The 1363-nt window shown below is 39.5% G+C and overlaps 1 protein-coding gene across 1 annotated transcript in view; it reads right to left on the bottom strand.

Moving 5' to 3' along the window:
- The window catches only part of LOC101857540, a gene marked incomplete at both ends in the record, with an annotated part of 22426 nt that overhangs the window by 14213 nt on the left and 6850 nt on the right, over positions 1-1363 (bottom strand). The window contains 1 exon segment of the mRNA XM_035973614.1: positions 1177-1268. Coding sequence (XP_035829507.1) covers positions 1177-1268 — 92 coding nt within the window.

Below are 1363 nucleotides of genomic sequence, written 5' to 3'. Positions count from 1 at the left end.
GAGAGAGAGAGAGAGAGAGAGAAACATAGTCATAGACAAAACAAAAAGACAAAGAAAAGAAAGACCAGATGGACCAAGATACAGAAACAGGTGGAAACAGGGAGAAACTGGGTTATCTGCAAGCACATTCCAATTAAAGGCTGGCCATTTTCATTTTTGTTTCAGATAAGGTCTTCTACATACCACGAAGCTACAATGATACAAAGAACCCAAAGAGGGATCGTGTGAGTATGGCATATGACCACCGCATTGAAAGCATCTAAAAATAAAGGCAGAAGAAATAACGTTTGAAAGAGCTTTTAACTTTGCACTTATGACTGAGCTACCTAATGAAGAATCTAAATAGAGACATCTTCCTACGACCCACCAGTAATTCAAGGTATTTTGCCGAAAAAGTCATCGCAGACATTATCAAACAATGAAACAAAAAAAATAAATCAAATTAATAAAGGTACGAGATTTAAAAATACACGAACAGGCCTTGGATCCCAGAAACAACAAAGGGAAAGAAAGAAACTTTAAAAAGTAAAAGCTACCAATGGTAGTGGTGCCTTTCAACCACCCACAGGTTATGAGTGTAGAAGTCAAAAGAAGGCTAGGTCATGCTCGAACAAAAAAAATTTTCAGCGCTATCGACACAATTTAGTCATTATAATGATATCCTGTACAGCCAAGAAAATTCTCCCTCTGGGACAATAAAGAATTATCTCCTCTTATTATCTTATCTTATCATATCCTATCTTATCATACATCCCGCGGAACTTTATTTTAAAAAATCCCGTGCCCATTTATATGAGATTGACGCCATCTGATTAGTAGAAAAGAGTGTGTATGATAGAGTCCAATAGTGTATTACGTGCATACTTAGTATGACAAGTAACTGTTACAGATAGAGATTCAAGGATTATAAATTTTAATGTAAGTCATTGATCTGAGAGCAATGATGACATCCTGCAGAACTAACTACAAAGGGTTTACTTTTAGTACGAGTTTTACGGCACTTGCAACACAATAAGGTCATATAAGTGCTGGAGATTAGAGGTGTGACAAGAGAGTAACAAACACAAAAAAGGAGGAGAGAAAAGGACAATAGATATTTGATAGGAAAGAAGAAGCAAACCACATAAGAGCACCCGCCAACCACCCACAATTACAAAGGGAACTCTCTGTGTTTACCTCTTGCAGCGAGAGGGCCAGCTTGCCACCGTCCAGGCAGTCGGGCCACCACTTGACCTTCTTGCTACCGGCACCTTCGCAGGACTGCAGACCTGCAAGGGGAGAGACAACAGTTTTTGTTTTTATTTTTATTTTTGGAGGAGGAGGAGGAGGATGGGGAGGGGGAGGAGGAGGAGGAACAGGAGGG

This window comes from Aplysia californica, unplaced genomic scaffold (genome assembly GCF_000002075.1).
Source record: "Aplysia californica isolate F4 #8 unplaced genomic scaffold, AplCal3.0 scaffold01520, whole genome shotgun sequence".
In the NCBI taxonomy this organism is placed as follows: domain Eukaryota; kingdom Metazoa; phylum Mollusca; class Gastropoda; order Aplysiida; family Aplysiidae; genus Aplysia; species Aplysia californica.
Note: the sequence above shows the minus strand (reverse complement) of the source record. Positions and strands in the feature narration are given on the sequence as shown.